Genomic DNA, 15,294 nt, shown 5'->3' on the forward strand with positions numbered 1-15,294 from the left:
GATGTAACACTCCTAAGGCTCCACTAACTGAGGTTGAAATAGTGTTTCCTGATCTGAGGCGTAATAAAAATTATTATGGAAAAGGAAGTTTATGGTTGCACCTCTGGATGACATTTTAAAGACTGTGTGCAGCGTATTTTTTGAAAGACAATTCCAATTTTGTGAGCTGACCTATTGGAGGCACAAAACCTATTGTTCACCCTCAGCAACAACCAAATCCTCTTCCCCCCAAACCAAGAGCAGCCCGGGAAATTGGATGGAGCCCTGACTTTTGTGCCTCTCCGTGGCAGTCAGACATTTTTATTGCAAAACGCCGTCTGGAAAAGATGCAAAACAAAATTGCTAAACTGCAAAAAAAGAAGAAAAGGAGGGAGTGGGTGGGGGGAGAAGGAGAAAAAAAACAAAAGGCCCCCTTCCCTTTGCTTATTGAGTTCAAAGGCATAACATGCAGCACCCTGCAGCAAATGGGAAGCTACACTAATTTTAAAGCCATAAAACGCTCTAAAGTGCCCTGCGGGGCAGGACTACACTGGAGCTAGTTGCACCTAAATAAGCCATGGTTCATTTACTTCGCAGCTTAGCCTAATGTAATCATCAGCAGATTCCTAGCCTAGAGTTGTAAGAGGCACGGAGCCGCTGCCGCCGAGGCGACACTCCCAGCCATGGAGGGGCCGCCGCCACATCGCCGCTGATTAGAAAATTTTTCAGTTTTGACAAGCCCTTAATGAACATAAATCGCCCCTTGATTGGGGCCACGGGCACACCTAAGAAGGGAGAACAAGAAAATTTAAAAAATACCCCACAAGTCTCCCCAAGTCCTGGGCCTCGATGCTTTTCCCAGGAAGGGGCTGAGCTGTGGATGGAGAGTTGGGATCTGAGCCACAGTGGAATATATTCATCAAATGGTCCTGGGGAATTAGCTGTCCCCCCCTCTTGCATATAAACACAGCCATAATGTCATTCAGCTCCATAATACACAGTTAATCTGAAGGAGAGCCGTGAAATGTTATTTTCTGAGGAGAACAGAGGAATGGGGACGCGTTCTGGAAAGCACTGATGGCCCCAAAGCGCCCTGTCCTGACAAAAGGAAGGTCATCATGAATCTGCTTCACGTTGGGAATCAAGAACATTAAATTTCAGTGATAAAAAGCACTGGCTATTTCCATAGTGTGGTGTTAATCAGCTCCATCAGTGTTGCAGGAGCAGGGGAGGAAGTCAGGGCAAGACTTGGAACACAACAGTGACAAAATGTTGGTCCTTCTGTAAATGGATCCCTTATTTGCATAAAATTTTAAGAAGACTCTTCCCCTTGCACTTCACTCCTCATTCAGCCTTTGTAATGACAGCTGCTGTAAAAGACAAACCAGAGTTTTACCATCCTGAGTCATTTATGAAGCATTTATACCCACAGCAGTTAGCTCGGCTGGACAGGAAGCTCTAATTTTATAAACCCCCCTGATTAATTATTAGCTTGGCTTTTGCCTCTCAAATTGCAACTCCTTCTGATCCTCGGAATTTCCCTTGGCTTTCTGAAGAGGGAGCAGGCAGATTCCACACTGAAATGTGTGTCTGCTCCAGCCTGTGCAGCTCTGCCAAAGCACAGCTGTGTTTGCCACACCACTGAGTGTCAACTCCCTCCAGGGCACAGAGGCCTGGACAGATCCTTGTGGGTCACTTCCCACTCAGGATATTCTGTGCTTCCATGATCTTCAGTTTTATTAGTTTTCTCCCAAATTTATCTTCACTCCATTACATCTTTCAGACTAAGATAATAAAGAAGTTTCCCAAGAAGCTCAAAAGTGACTGAGTGATCTGTAAAGCTACAGCACTTTATAAAAATCAGGAATTCCTAGAATCATATTTAACTGTTCCTATCATTCATTTTCTTCTATCCTGACCAATGTTTTAGGCATGCTAGTGGATGCAATAGTAACTACAATAAAGCTTCAGATTTATCTTCATCAATACTGAAGCTGCAGGATGTGTTTTGATCACTGCTCTCTCAGGAGGGAGAGAGCCACATCACATGTGAAAAGCACCACAGAATCCCAGAATGGTTTGGGCTGGAACAGACCTTAAAGCCCACCCTGTTCCACCCCCTGCCATGGACAGGGACCTTCTACTAGCCCAGGTTGCTCCAAAACCTCTCCAGCCTGGCCTTGAGCACTTCCAGGGGCCTTTTGTCACTCCAAGTCTCTTTACCAAAGGCTGATTTGAGGATTAGTTGTTGATAGGCAATGCCAGTTAAAAGGCCCTTCAGAACCAGCCAATATCCAGCTTTATATTCCTTCAGGAAATGTAAAGGGGGGAAAATGTAAAGGGGAAAAAACAAGGGGGGGAAATGGACACACACGATGGCATTTTAGAAATATATGAGCATGAATATTTTTATGAAAGCAACACAAACAACACACTTCAGAGCTATTGAACTGCCTGAGGCACCAGCCTGGAAATAAGGCTGAGCTGCAACAATGGCTGTGGGGGATGCTCCTAATGGAAAAGGGAGCACAGTTCCTTGGCTGGAGCAGCAGCAGGGGCTGACTGGCCACACAGGACAGCACACTGCTCTCAAGGATGAGGGAAGATGGGATCCTGCATTTGCAAGCAGGCTTTCTGTTTCCAAATAGTTCAGGAAAATCACAAGAGCTATAACAAAAATTCCAACTGCAGCTCTGAGAGAAATGCTGTGACCTGAGAAAAGTGCATGGAGCTACAACACTTCCAGACACCAACACAGAGGACATTCTCTAAATCCTCCTGCTTCTCACCATCTGCTTTTTCTGGAGGAAACAGCCTGGCAGAGAAAGCTCAAACAACACCTCAAGCCTTAAGGAATTTTTCAGTGTTTGTAGGGTCTTCCCAGAGAATGTGTCCCTATTTCTGAAGCTCTTCTGCCAAGTTTAGCCTAGTGTTGGATCTGACTCCTTATCAGGCTGAAATGTTGCCCTTAAAAAAAAAAAAAAAAAATCAACCATCCAACGTATCTGAGGATAGAACAACACTGCTAACACTCACATGGGCTGCTCAGCCTGCCAGCACTGTATTTAAGGGAGAATTTGGAACTGTGGCTACTGTCAGATGAATTGAGCAAATAGGTGAATCCACACCTCCCTCCTGGAGATAAAGCCAGATTTCACCCCCTCAATCATGTTTACAATCCCCAGGTCATCACACTAGACCAGTGAAGATGAAGGTTAAAGGCTGCAGCCAGCCAACACCAACCTTGCTGGGCACATGGGGTTTGGGTACCCACTGTGTTCTAATGGGCATCACACCACCTTCCTTCTCACGTATTTAAGAAGCTCTTCTTCCTCCATAAGCTGCCCCAGCACTGTGCTTTTATTTGAAATCAAATCTAAACCAACTAAACATAAAAGGGGAAAACTGCCCTTACCAAAAAATAGCTGTTTTCAACCTTTTTTCCCTTTTTCCTTCTTTTCATACCCGAGGCTCCGCGATGGTGAAGATACAAGAGCAGAGAAGGGACATCCACAGCTAAAGCTTTGTCACGTGCTGACCTGTGGCACGCTGGCAGCCCTGTGGCAGGCAGCCAGTGGTGAGCCATCATCAGCTATTCATCAGGAGCAGGCTCAGATAAAGCAGTGCTGCCCAGCAGGTATCCTGGTGAATGCATTCCGGGAGCATCCCGCCATTAAAAAGCCAGGAGATGCCTCGGCAAATTCCCCCGGGGCCCTTTGGGGAGGCTGACACGGAATTTGCCGGCCAGAATTTTAGTGATCCACTCCACAGCTCTGCTCCAGAAGCCCAAGATGAATAGGGAGCTCTGGTGAACTTTGAAGCCTGAGGGTCAAAGTTCTCTCTCATTATCCCCAACCATTTTCTATCGGCGGAGCTCCTCGGCGTCCCAAGGGACGGGAAGGTTTGAGGCTCTTGAAAAAACCTGACACGACCAAGTCAGGAAACAGTAGGGTGCTTATGTACACATATTTTTCTTCCCCCATTTTCCTCTCCCCCCACTTCCTTGAAAAGAAACGAGAGGGATTTTGCTATTGTGTCAAACATCAACCTGGTGGCACCAGGAGTCGCTGGCGTGGCTGGCACAATGCCGCGCTCATTTCAGCGCGCTGCCCTGCCAAACAGGCCTGACCCTCCCAGGGACACCTCCTCTGCAAGAAAGGGCCTAATTTGATTTTTCCCTCCCCACCCCAAAACCTTTCATTGTGCAGGCGATGCTTTCAAGGAGGATGTCAGGGCTGGATTCTGCAGCACCTGTTTTCTGTGTTTAAACCACTGCTGCGTGCCTGAGCCCAAGGCACCGAATGCATCTGGCAGAGACAACTGAGCCACCTGTGGCCAAACCTGGAGCAATATTTAACACAGGGCTCACTATCAGCCACTAAACATTGTAATGGGCCCTTCAAACACCAGGTGTTAGGCTCTGACTCAAACCACAGGCAGGACAGACCAAATGATCCTCTATATTTCCTTTTTCTGTCACCACTAGAGGCCAGCCCGCCTTTCACTGCAATTAAAAATTCACTCCAGAATTAAAAGGGTAACATTTTGATGAACTAAAATGATCTGCACATTTGAAACAACCCAAATCTGATTAGAGCTTGGCTTTGCACAAGTTTAGGAAACTGACTTTAGACAGCTAACAAAAGCTCTTTTCTTCACTGCTGCTTAATTATTTCTAAATAGAAATAAATAAGCAGCAGTGAAGAAATAGTAGAAATAAAGCCCTGATTTTTCAAAACAATGTAAGAAATTATCCCAGACAGCAATGCAAGCACAGCATTAAAAATTCATCGCTTTCTTGTGAAAAAAAGGAACAAAAAATTACCGACAAACAAAAACCAGCAAAACCAAGCCAGACACAGTATCAGAGCTCTGGTTGGGGGAATGCCCTCTCACCTGGCAATCCCCAAGAAGAAATTGTGACACTCCTGCCAACAAAGTTTATTACAAAGTGTACTGGGAGTGTGACTGACTGAAAATATCTGTGGTTCCCTCACAAACCCTTCTGATCCACTCAAGGAGGGAACAGCAACACCGAGCCCAGCACCTTCTTCTTGGGGTGGGGGGGCACGGTGGAGGACAGAGGGAAACAATTACAGGCTGGTAATTACTTCTTCTTTAAATGGATTCCCTCTAATCTCCGTTGGATTTACCTCTAATCTCAAAGTAATTACGTGTAACCTCAGTGGATTCTCACTCTGGGGGCGACGCCGCGGCTCGGGGGGAGCCTGCAGAGGAGAAGTTTCTCCATTGTCTGCCAGAGCAATGGAAAACTCCCACGTGCACAGCCCTGCCAGGAACAATAGAGCCTTTTCCAGCAGCCAGGAAGGGGCCAGGGCACACACAGCAGCCTCCTCCTCGCTGGATGAGCAGCACAAGCCAGGGCACACTCAGGTGGCAGCTCCATGGGCACGCACAATCCGTGCTTCCCTTCTGGCAGCAATGCCAACACACAAATTTGGGTGTTCCAGGGCTACTTCACAGCAGAATTAGTCACATTGAGAGGCACTAAAATTGGGCAGAAAGACATGAACTCCATCACACAAAGGAGCAGTGAAAACCCTGCTCCAGAACAGCAGGGCTGAGGGACAAGGTTTCTGATGGGAAGCAGCAATGCCTGGAAGCTACTTGTCATCTCATTTACCACATAATGTGTAAGAGGCATGGACATCACATCAAAAACCAGAGCAAAGCATCATTATGGCAGGACCTGAGACCATCAAATCTCGTGTCAAGGCAGGGGAAAAGGGCTAATATTCCACAGACAGGGAACAGCAAGTGGGGGCAAACATGGCATGAGTGTGGCCAGACATGGATGTGGCTTAGTGCTGGGCTATAGCTGGGCTGGATGATCTTAGAGTGCTTTCCAACCTTAATGATTCTAGGGCTCCATGCTCCTCAGACACCACCCATCAAAAGCAGAAGTTTCCTGCCAGTTCCAGGTGCAGGTCTGTAAACTCCAGAATTTATAGAAAATGCATCAAAACCTTGATTTTCACTCCTTAATGCAAAAGTGCCCGAGAGCTCAAGATGCCACCAATAGGTTTAGAAACAACTGGCCCTAAAAACATTCCAAGTGGCAACTCTCTGATTTGCATGTGTGGGATGATGATAAAACACAAGATCAGATATTATATAAAACCACACATATGTATATATTTATATATATTTATATACTTGTATTTATATATGTAGGTAGATATTTCTATATATCTAATATCCATATATCTCACATCTCTCTCTCTATTGATATATATGTATATATCTATTTTGCCTTGGTGAGGGTCACACCATCATTTCTGGGGTGGGCTAGTCCTGAGTGGGATCTCTGTGCTCCTTCCACCCCCAAATCCCTACTAGGAGTTGTGCCACACACTCTGAGGGACAGACAGCATCCTTGGGACAGGGATAGATGCCTCAACATGGAAAAATTGTATGGAACATGTTTTAATGGCTATGCCATGTGCAAAAAGAATTACTGCTGAATGAACCACAAGCCCTGCACACTGACAAAGACCTCTCCTCACTCTTTACTACCCCTAGGAAACTTTGCCTTGTGAAACACTTTTTTTTTTTAACCCTGGGATGAACAACAAGGAAATAAAGGCTTTAAAGAGTTCCAGCAGGCTCTTGGGATGCAAGGAAGCCCCAGTGCCAGTGGAGTCAGAGGAACTGGAGTGCACTCAGACCTCAGGGGATGATTCCTGGGAGGGAGGGCACTGAGGAGAGAGGAGGAGGCTCCCCCAGCACAGAGGTCCCACCAGAGGCCTGGCTGACCCTGCAGTCAGGGCTGGGGCTCCCAGGGCAGGCAGTACTCACGTGCAGGCTGGGGTGGTAGGTCAGCACGCCGTTGTCACACAGTGTCACGTACTTCTTCTTCCACTCCTTGTTCAGGGACTTGCCACTCCGCTTCAGCAGCATCCCCTGGGGGGGCAGAGAGGGGGAAAAGGTGAAATGACCACACCAACAACACACAAGTGCCTAAGAGACAGACAGAGAGAGAGAAAATGCTGAATGCCTTTCCAGATGAGCATTTTCAGACAGGCTTTCTCCTGCAAGTGACACTCTTTCCCCTGCCTCTCCCACAATGCACATCCCCTCCACTGGCTTTGGCCAGTGGGTAGAAAAACCCTCTTTCTCCTTGAATTCCATGCCTCAGGAAAGCACATTTTAGTGTGACCCACGTGGGTTCCCAGCTGATGAAGACACCATGCTCTGCATTTCCTTATCCTCTAAAATAAATGATGAGCCCAGGTTGAGGGAGGATCCTGCTGTGTGGCCTCTGCCTCCAGCATCTCCTGGGGATTCCTTGCCCACAGAAGAGCACACATCTGTGTCCTCATTCCCTCTGCACAAAGGGAAACCCTCATTCCAGCAAAAGAAACCCCAAACCCAGGCAAGAGCAGCAAAACCAAACCAGAGCAAATAGAAAGTGTTTCAAGTAAATCCTGGATAATTTAATGTCAGAGGTGTGACAGGAGAAGAAAGGAGGTGGGCAAGTGAATCACCTTTCCACAATATTCAATCAAGGATGAATGGCAACAGTCACAGAATCCCAGGATAGTTCAGGTTGGAAGGGACATTAAAATCCAGTTCCAACCCCCAGCATGGGCAGGGACACCTTCCACTGGACCAGGTGGCTCCAAGCCCTGTCCAACCTGTCCTGGAACACTTCCAGGGATGGGGCAGCCACAACTTCACACCAACAGCAAAGATTAAAAAGTTCCTCCAGCAGACAGACAGACAGGAACTGCTACTGTACATCGACCTATTCTCAGCTGCAAAACCAAAATTCACTTTGAAAAATAAAATGCCACGTGCTGTAGAACACTCCAGATGGTAAATGGAGAATGCACTTCCTTAGGAAATGTTGATTTCCAAACCCAAGCCAGAAGGCAGTTCCTACTGGATCCAGACAGTGTGATGGTTGTGCAAAGCCTTCCTGGAATGTCCAGGGGAGTTCCCCTGCTCAGTGCCCACCACAGGGACACATTGGTGTCACAGATCAAGCTCTGAGCAAAGCAGACACATACCCATTTCAATAAACCCCAGCCAGGAATCCACCCAACACAAACTTCAGCTCCCTAACCCCTATAAAACAAGTTTTTCCCTTCTCATTGTACAAGGCAATTAAAAAGGGAAAACAGAACACAGAAAGATGCCCTACCAAGCACGGTGCTTCCAATTCCCATGGAGTCCTTAAAAGTGCTTTAAGCCTTGAAAACAAGTTCTACTGTTTGTTTTGCCATTAAACTCACAGCTTTATGAAGTGATCCCTCTGCACACCCTATCCCAAAGGCAGGAGGGGACACAGCTCAGCTGCACTCAAGCAGAAGCCCTGCTCCTGGCCACACAGCTGGGCTTCAGAGGAGAGCCCTTCTGTCACTGACATGTTCTATGAAAAATCCTTTCCTTAGGATTTTTCCCTCCTGAGAAGCTGAGAGGTCTCAGGAACAAACTGCAAACAATTCTTATCTGCTGCTGTGGGATGCAGCAGGGGGAATCTGTGATTGGCCTCATCTGGTTGTTTCCAATTAAGGGCCAATCACAGATCACCTGCTAAGCCTTCTAGTGAAATCCTTTCTTCTATTCTTTTAGTATAGTTTTAATATATTATCTATCATAAAATAATAAATCAAGCTTTCTGATACATGGAGTCAACTTTCTCATCTCCTCCCTCATCCTGGGATCCTTGTGGACAGTACTACACCCTTCTACAGGGGTTTTAGGATGAGGGAAGAGATGAGAATCTTGACTCCATGTTCAGAAGGCTGATTTATTATTTTATGATATATATTATATTAAAAACTACACTAAGAGAACAGAAGAAAGGATTTCAGCAGAAGGCTGGCTAAGGATAGAAAAGGAATCAATAACAAAGGTTTGTGTCTGGACAGCTGGGCTGGGATTGGCCATTGATTGGAAACAACCACAGAGACCAATCCCAGCTCCACCTGCTGCATCCCACAGCAGCAGATAAGAATTGTTTGCAGTTTGTTCCTGAGGCCTCTCAGCTTCTCAGGAGGGAAAATCCTAAGGAAAGGATTTTTCACAGAACATGTCGGTGACACCCTTCCCCACTCACTCCACGTTGGGACCATAAGAAAAGCTCCTGCTGGACACTGACCAGCACAGTGATCCAAACTCCAACTTTCTGCCTGCCTGTGGGTCACATGTCTGTATTTTTTTAATTTTTATTTTATTTTTGTTCTGCTCCTTGCTAGAACTCAAACTTTTTCAAGGAGAACGGGGCTTCTGAAACACCTCCTGACAAAAGCTCCTGCTCATCCCAATTACCGCCAGCCAGCACTTGGAGACGTTGTTTTCTTCTATTAAAAAATGAAAGCTTATTTCTGCCTTTGACTCTCCTGTTTGTCTATAGGAGGTGATCTGTCTCTTCACCTTTCCCATCTTTCATACCTCACCTGCAGCACAGCACTGGTGTTTAGGGGGACCCAATTCTAGTTAGTGCTGTGCCGTGGGGATCAAAAATTACTGCTTCCCTGCACTGGTTTGTTCTTCAGACCTTCTAATGGGGAAAAGGCAGTAAGGAGCACAATGGGGATTTTTTTTTTTTCCCTTTGCCTTCTTTTCTCAAGTTTTGAAGCCAGTAAAATGTACATATTTCATCACCTTTTAACTGCCCCTTTGCTATAGAGAAAACATGCCATTACTTATATAATTTTTAATTTGTGTCAATTATAATCTCAATAAAAAGTAAAAAAAAATCTATGACCATCATGATTTTTTACTACTTAAAGTTTTCCTGCTAAGTATGAATTATGACATTCTAGTTTTGGATCTAAATGAAGAAAATTATTCAAAATGAGGTTTTACCAAAGCAGAACTCTGTGCTTTGATGTACAAAAAAAAAAAAACTAAACAAAAACCAACCTGTCCAGCTCAGAACTGAATAGGGATGATGGACCTATTTGTGCCTAGCTAACAAACCAGACTTCCCAATCCATTTTCTTCAGGCATTCCTTTGGCAAACAGAATCATTTTCACATTATGTGCTAATTAAAAGTATCTTGAAGTACCTGGAGAGCAGACTGCTGTGAATACAAGGAGCTAACTTAAAGTGCTATAAAGCAAAGCAGCCCATATAAACCACAGTTTTTATCCCCAAGGCCACCACTTTGTGGTAATTTTATAGAATGGTTTTAGAATCAGAGTTTAGATCAGTTATAAATGCACTTTAACATTAGCTACACTTAAAAATAAAACGGCCCACATGACAGGAAATGTTATTTAAAAGGAAAAAAAAAAAAATAAAGCTCCTTGCTTCAGTCACATCATGGCTACATTTGAGTCACATCAGATGCTGTGCTGAGGAAATGAGACCCAGGGGTTCCTGCTGACCCCTGGTACCTCCAGGGCAATGCAGAGGCAGCTTGGGCACGTCCCCAGTCACTGCCAAACAGGTCCCCATGTACACCCAGCACACTGGAAAAATCCCATTTCAGTCCCAAGCTATGCAGGAAGAGCCTACACAAATCTTCTCCTCCAAATACCAATTATTTTGGTCTAAATAATCCCTGCCTCAAATTATTATTAATTGGATGATGCTATTTTCCCTAATTTCTATGAAATCTTTAATTTCTCACAGCCCTCTGTGGGCAGTTGGGTGCAGCTCCAGAGCCTCCAGACTCAACACCAAGAATTTAACACCTCTGATTTCCACACAAACCCAGAAGAACTTCACACCTCCAACAGCTTTTTTTTGTTTTTTGGTTTTTTTTACCACCTTCCTTCCAAAACTGCAACTCTGTGTTTAAAGGAGGAATGATGAGTCCTCCAGCTTGTGGTTTGAAGGAGCTGGAGGAAAAAGGCTCCAAGTGGAGTGCAGGGAGCTCAGTCCCTGGGTTTTGCTGGAGCCGACTCTCCATCAGTAATGTGTGTGCTCCATCTACTCCCAGGAGGTCATTGCAAGCCAAAAGCAATGTTAAGTGTACAAGCTTTAAATAACTTACAAAGTTAATGTAATGAATGCAAGTGTGATCTGAAATCCATCACTCAGTGGCTTGCTGTAGCCTCAAGCTGTGATAAAACACCACTCATAAATTTATATTAAAACTCTGTTCGATAGCAATTATTTACCAACAAAGATTTATTGATTGCATTTGCTGTTAGGGACTGGGGCCCTAACTGAGTCAATCAGCTTAGGCTGCTGAGCTCCAGGGCACCTGGGGAAGTTACAGAGTGCCAGCAGGCTCTGCAATCCCAACATTACCGTGGGAGCAGGAGCAGCTAATGAAAAGCCTCCAGCCCCGGATTGATTGGAGCCAAGGTGGAAAGAAAACAACACACCCAGCACTGGTGAAGGGACCAGGGCTTGTGGAACACCCAGCTCACCTGAATACACAGCAACCAGCAAAATCTGGCTGCTCTGGGTGCCCTCTGTGAGCTCCAAACCTTGCCTGCTTCAGTAGTGACTCAGTGGAGAAACAATCAGCAATTTGTTCTACAGAAATATTTGAGGTTTTAAACAGCAAATTATCAGCACTTCAGAAAGTGACCCCTTGAAGTTGCTCAATGCTGCATTAAAGTTGCTGGCAGGTGAGAAGCTTTAAAAATGGTCTTTGAAGTCAGCAGAGCCAAGATTGGACCTTCTGGAAAAGGAACTATGGTACCTACAAGGCAGGGCTTGGAGCTAGATGAGCTTCAGGATCCCATCCAAGCCAAACCATTCCATGATTCCACTCTGGTTGCTATTTTCTTTCAGAAATTTACCCCACTGCCATGGCTGAGGTGCAAACTTCTGCCAGCCTTTTGTTTCATCCCCTCCCTAATTTTTAGCTGACCCCACATTGTCTCCCTGATGCTGTTCTGACAGAATGAACCAGGTAATCTCACACTTCATCATTAACAATAGAAATTCCCAGTTTTCCACTCAGGTCTGTAGCTCTCACAGCCATGATTAGCAGCTAGCACTGCTAGGAATTTTCTACAGCTCCTGTGCATCCTGCTCAGAAAAGAAAAACTCTCAGAAAAGAAAAGCCATGAAAAAGCACCTCTGTCACTGACACATGTTTTATGGAAAATCCTTTCCTTAGGATTTTCCCTCCTGAGAAGCTGAGAGGCCTCAGGAACAAACTGCAAACAATTCTTATCTGCTGCTGTGGGATGCAACAGGTGGATCTGGGATTGGTCTCTGTGGTTGTTTCTAATTAATGGCCAATCCCAGCCCAGCTGTCCAGACTGTCTCAGTCAGACACAAACCTTTGTTATTGATTCCTTTTCTATTCTTAGCCAGCCTTCTGATGAAATCCTTTCTTCTATTCTTTTAGTGTAGTTTTTAATATAATATATATATAATAAAATAATAAATCAGCCTTCTGAGCATGGAGTCAACTTTCTCTTCTCTTCCCTCATCCTGGGACCCCTGTGAACATCATCACACACCTCCTTCAAATAACTCTGAAGGCAGACACTGGATCAGGCTCACAAACGAATTGTTACAAACAAATCCTGGTCAATAAAACCCCCACTCCTGTGAATCTGTCAGCATGGAGAACAAATGCTGGTGAAACCCCCAGGATCCATCTTTATTTTTAATCCCAGCTCTGCACAGTCTGTCCAACAGCACTGGGGCCACCTGATAATAAACAAGGCATTCATTTTTCAGTGATATTTTTTTTTTGCCTCCTGAAGATTTAGATGTAACAGGTTTCTGGTGTTCATGTCCATTCTTCAGCAGCTCAAACTGTTTCACCTCCAAACAATACCTGCATGCCAAAGGAACATTTTGGTAATGACTGAATCATTGATCCATAGAGGGTCAGAGAATTCCAGAATGGTTTGGGCTGGAAGAGACCTTAAGGCTCAGCTCATTCCATCCCCTATCATGGGCAGGGACACCTTCCACTAGACCAGGGTGTTCTGTCTTTAACCCTAAAATCCTCTAGGGAATAAACTGTTGAAGATTGCCAATGTATGGGGAATCCTTCCATAAAAATGTAACTTTTTTTTCTCAGTTTCCCAAACTTAAATCTTCTTTACCCCAGGAATTTAAGGGAATGCTGCTTGGTCTTTTGGTCAATGAGACATGAAGCTGCTTGAGGTTTTTATACTTGGAAACCTGTAGCCAACTTCTCTCTCCCTTCTGATACTTAAAGGGGGCTTATAAAAAAGAGGGAGAGGGACTTTGGATAAGGGCCTGGAGAGACAGGGCAAGGGGAATGGAATCACAGTGCCAGAGGGAAATTGGGATAAATGGGATATTGGGAAGGAATTGTTCCCTGGGAGGGTGGGGAGGCCCTGGCACAGGTGCCCAGAGAAGCTGTGGCTGCCCCTGGATCCCTGGCAGTGCCCAAGGCCAGGCTGGATGGGGACTGGAGCAATCTGGGATAATGGAAGGTGTTCCTGCCATGGCAGGGGGTGGGATGGGGTGAGCTTTGAGGTCCCTTTCACCCCAAACTATTTTGGGATTCTATGACCTCTTACAGTAGCAGAACACAACTGGGGACCAACTGAACCACAAAAAAAAAAAAAAAAAAAAAAAAAAAGGTTACAAGAGTCTGGAGTGGCTCTGAAGAGTTCTGAAAACAGGAGAGCTCAAACATTCTCCAGCTTCAGTATCCAACAATAACATTGCAAAAAAAAAAAAAAAAAAAAACCAAAACCTTGTATGTTCTTAGTTTTGCACAAGCAAAACCCCTCCCACCTCCCTTCCAAACTGGCACAGCAGCAGCAGCAGAGTTTTGCTACAAAGATGCTCCCACACTGCAGAAACTATTCAAATTTATGTTCTGCGCCTTTAGGAGAAAATGAAATCAGAACATTGCACCCAATTCTCTTCTAACATTCCCTAAACACCAGGCAGTGCCTGCACAGCAGGTAATTACTCCATGAATGGTTACCTAATGCTGGGGCTCATCAGCCACGATTTCCATTTGAAGACAAAGAGCAGAGAGGATCTATCACCTGACTTGGGGAGCAGAAGATAATGGCTTTGCTTAAACTTGAAGGACAATCAACCTGCAACTCGTTATTTTCCAAGCTCTCTGCACACAAGCTACCAAAGAAAATTAGAAAGATGTACTGAAAAAAAAAAAAAAAAAACAGTGCTGATTAAGCAACTCTTAGAGTTTATCACAGCTCCAGACACTGAGACTGCCACCAAAGGACAGCCCCCAAATTCCTGCAAGGAACAGCAGCTAAGGACAAGCTCAATGGGAAGAACAAACCTGCAGCTTTATTTTTAATCCCAGAATGGTTGGAAGGGAGCTGAAAGAACATCTCATTCCACCCCCTGCCATGGGCAGGGACACCCTCCATAATCCCAGGCTGCTCCAAGCTCCATCCAGCCTGGCCTTCATTACTGACTGCTCCACTATTTCAGCCTCTGCATCTTGCCAACACAGGTGATGCACAAGTTCCTCCAGCTCCTCTGGAGTTCTCCCTCAGCTGGCAGCTCTTTCCTTAGCCCTGCTTGATGACTATTTCTGAAATGGGACTGAAGTCACCAGCACATTGCAAACTCCACTGCTACAGCCACCACAGTCCTTCCTGAGGAGCTGAAACCACAGTGTGCTACCAAATGCAATCAGGTATTTCAGGCACTGGCACATCTGTTGTATTTGCTGAGAATGTCCCAGTGAAGGCAGGAATGATGAATCTGGCTCCATCTTCTCAGAAGGCTCATTTATTACTTTATTATAGTATATTATATTAAAGAATACTATACTAACTATACTAAAGAAGACAGAAAAGATACTGAATGCTAAATAATGAAACTCCTGACTCTCTCCAGAGCCCTGACACAGCCTGGCCCTGGTTGGCCAAAGAGCCAAAACAACTCCCACAGAATGCAATGGAACAATCACCTGTGGGTGAACAATCTCCAAACACATTCCACATGAGCACAGCACAGGAGAAGCAAATGAGATAAGAATTGTTTTCCCTTTTCTCTGAGGCTTCTCAGCTTCCCAGGAGAACAACCCTGGGTGAAGGGATTTTATCAGAGAATGTGAGTGCTACACACATCTTTCCCTCTAACCCCAGTTTACCTTTCTGAACAGGACACAGCATGAGAAAATCACATTATTTTCCTGCCTTGCAGTAGTTTCTGCCTCTGTTGTCTTCCAAGACTTATTCTGCTTACTCTGGACTGCTAAAAAATAGGAAAAAAAAAGAATCCCAGCCCTTAATAATCTCCAGTAGCTGGTTTATTAACCCCTTGGCACTGGCAGCTGTGGTTTCCCTGACACCAGTGAAATGCACTTCGATGCAAATCATTACCCTGGGCAAAGGAAAAGCAGCGCTGGGAGGAGAGCAAAGCCAGCTGTGGGAAAGGCTCTGGGAATGGCTGAA

General features: G+C 45.2%; 1 protein-coding gene across 7 annotated transcripts in view; it reads right to left on the reverse strand.

Annotated features, from left to right (window-relative positions):
- AGAP1 (ArfGAP with GTPase domain, ankyrin repeat and PH domain 1) overlaps window positions 1-15,294 on the reverse strand; it is a 323,709-nt gene that overhangs the window by 113,012 nt on the left and 195,403 nt on the right. For all 7 annotated transcript variants that reach the window (XM_050987588.1, XM_030231113.2, XM_050987587.1 and 4 more), the window contains one exon: window positions 6,799-6,903. In XM_050987588.1, coding sequence (XP_050843545.1) covers window positions 6,799-6,903 — 105 coding nt within the window. The remainder of the gene's footprint in view (window positions 1-6,798; window positions 6,904-15,294) is intronic.

The sequence above is a fragment of the Serinus canaria genome (genome assembly GCF_022539315.1).
Source record: "Serinus canaria isolate serCan28SL12 chromosome 7 unlocalized genomic scaffold, serCan2020 HiC_scaffold_29, whole genome shotgun sequence".
NCBI classification, from domain to species: Eukaryota; Metazoa; Chordata; class Aves; order Passeriformes; family Fringillidae; genus Serinus; species Serinus canaria.